The following is a 2,024-nucleotide window of genomic DNA, read 5'->3' as shown; positions in this document are numbered from 1 at the left end:
AGGCAGTTCTTTAGGAAAAATCATGCTTTTTTGATAAGAAGACCTTGGAGAAATGTCCCCGGAAATCCTCATAGTGAAGACTGAACGGGTCCTTGGAATTCTCTGCTTCTGTTTCCCTCTGCAGAGAGAGAAGGTTCGGTATTCATGAACCTTCTGATATTGTCAGGAGAGAAGGCACCATGAAGCTAGAGGATAGATAGAAGTTTCCCTTTCGCAGTGCACATCTTTGTTTAATATTGAGGGGAAAGTACTGTTTTTTGTTTTTTTTTTAACCTATCCTTCCTTGCCACACTATGTTCCATTTATGAGTGATTGTCTGCTACCGATTCCTTCTCAGTGTCTGGACTGGTTGCCTGCTGGTCACCATGATTCTCAACTAGAATTTGTTTCACTCTGGCCACCTGCTTATGTCTTATTTTCCTCCAGTGATGTCACAAACAGGGGGAGATGGACATGTTTTTCTGGTCATTTGGTTTGAACTGTACGGAGGTCAGTTTAAAACAATTTAACTTAGCTAACCAGTGTTGTCCTCATTAATCAAGATATTAATTTTGCCGAAACCGGTTTGGCTCAGTGGATAGAGCATCGGCCTGCGGACTGAAAGGTCCCAGGTTCGATTCCGGTCAAGGGCATGCACCTTGGTTGCGGGCACATCCCCAGTGGGGAGTGTGCAGGAGGCAGCTGGTCGATGTTTCTCTCTCATCGATGTTTCTAACTCCCTATCTCTCTCCTTTCCTCTCTGTAAAAACTCAATAAAATATATTTAAAAAAAAAGGTATTAATTTTGTCTCTATTGCAGTTCAACCATTGTGCCAATGTTTGGGGAGAGGAGGTGTTAATATAGTACTCGCATTGGTACCCTTCTACCTGGCATGGTTATCTGCAGGAAATATAGTTGGCAGAGAATGTAGTGCAGTTATTGTGGCCTTCAGAAGGGCTGCACCCAAACACATGCCATACTCCTTGGCATTCAGTACCCTGTCATTATCAGCATCAGCCTGCAGAAATAAAGACTGATATGGGCCTTGGAATGCTGATCTGCTGCTCAGATTTTTTTACTGTGAGTCTAGTTACTGATCTCAGTTGGGAGACTTGCAGAATACCAAGCACATTTCATACGTGGAGTCAGCTTCTTACTCAGAAGACACTTAGGACTAATGGATTCAGGCCTCCTGCCGTAGCTGCTTGACATCCTGGTTCACATGGTCAGGATATAATGAGGCTGAGGGCTGCATACATTGTAAACATGCTTTGTTTTATTAGAACAGTAACCTGGAAAGAGCCCTGGATTGGATCTTTAGCCACCCCGAGTTTGAGGAGGACAGTGACTTTGTGATCGAGATGGAAAATAACGCCAATGCAAACATTATTTCCGAGGCCAAGCCGGAAGGACCTAGAGTCAAGGATGGATCTGGAAGTAAGTTCTTTGCCTGAGGGATTGTCTGAGAAATTGTGACTATGCATTCGGCTCACCCCTTTCCCTGCCACCACACATGTTAAAACGTTTGCCATCATTCAGAAGTGAGCACAGATCTCATCTTCTCATAAATGGTACATTTTGCCACATTGCATGGCCATGGTGATCTGATAAATTCAGAATCCTGGGCAAACTCAGAGTCATGCTGCCTTGTAGTGCATGTGCTCACTGGTTTAGTGCCAGCTTTGACTTGTCTGCCCTGTGAGAGAAAATCTTTTCAGGTACCATGGAAGTTTTGTGTCTAAAAGAGAGCATGTATTTCCATGTGGTGGTTTTGAAAGTTGAAAAGCAGTCTTACGCCCTCGACCCAGTCATTGCCCCTGAAGGGCTGTCAGGATGGCAGAAAGAGGTGCCATAAGCCAATGCTCTACCTTTGAAGAGCAAACACTTAGGTGTGTCACTGTGTGCCAGGCACTGGTCTAAGCTCTTTGCATGTATACAGTCAGTTAGTCCTCAACACACTCATTTTATAGGGGAGGAAACAGAGGCACAGAAAGGTTGGGTACCTTGCCTGAGATCACGCAGCTCTTAAGATGTAGAGCCACGA

General features: G+C 44.6%; 1 protein-coding gene across 1 annotated transcript in view; it reads left to right on the top strand.

The window, feature by feature from the left end:
• USP13 (ubiquitin specific peptidase 13 (isopeptidase T-3)) overlaps positions 1-2,024 on the top strand; it is an 81,725-nt gene that overhangs the window by 62,427 nt on the left and 17,274 nt on the right. Inside the window, exon 18 of the mRNA XM_006770019.2 lies at positions 1,264-1,417. Within this exon, the coding sequence (XP_006770082.1) occupies positions 1,264-1,417 (154 nt within the window). The remainder of the gene's footprint in view (positions 1-1,263; positions 1,418-2,024) is intronic.

Source organism: Myotis davidii, unplaced genomic scaffold (assembly GCF_000327345.1).
Source record: "Myotis davidii unplaced genomic scaffold, ASM32734v1 scaffold123, whole genome shotgun sequence".
NCBI lineage: Eukaryota > Metazoa > Chordata > Mammalia > Chiroptera > Vespertilionidae > Myotis > Myotis davidii.
Note: the sequence above shows the minus strand (reverse complement) of the source record. Positions and strands in the feature narration are given on the sequence as shown.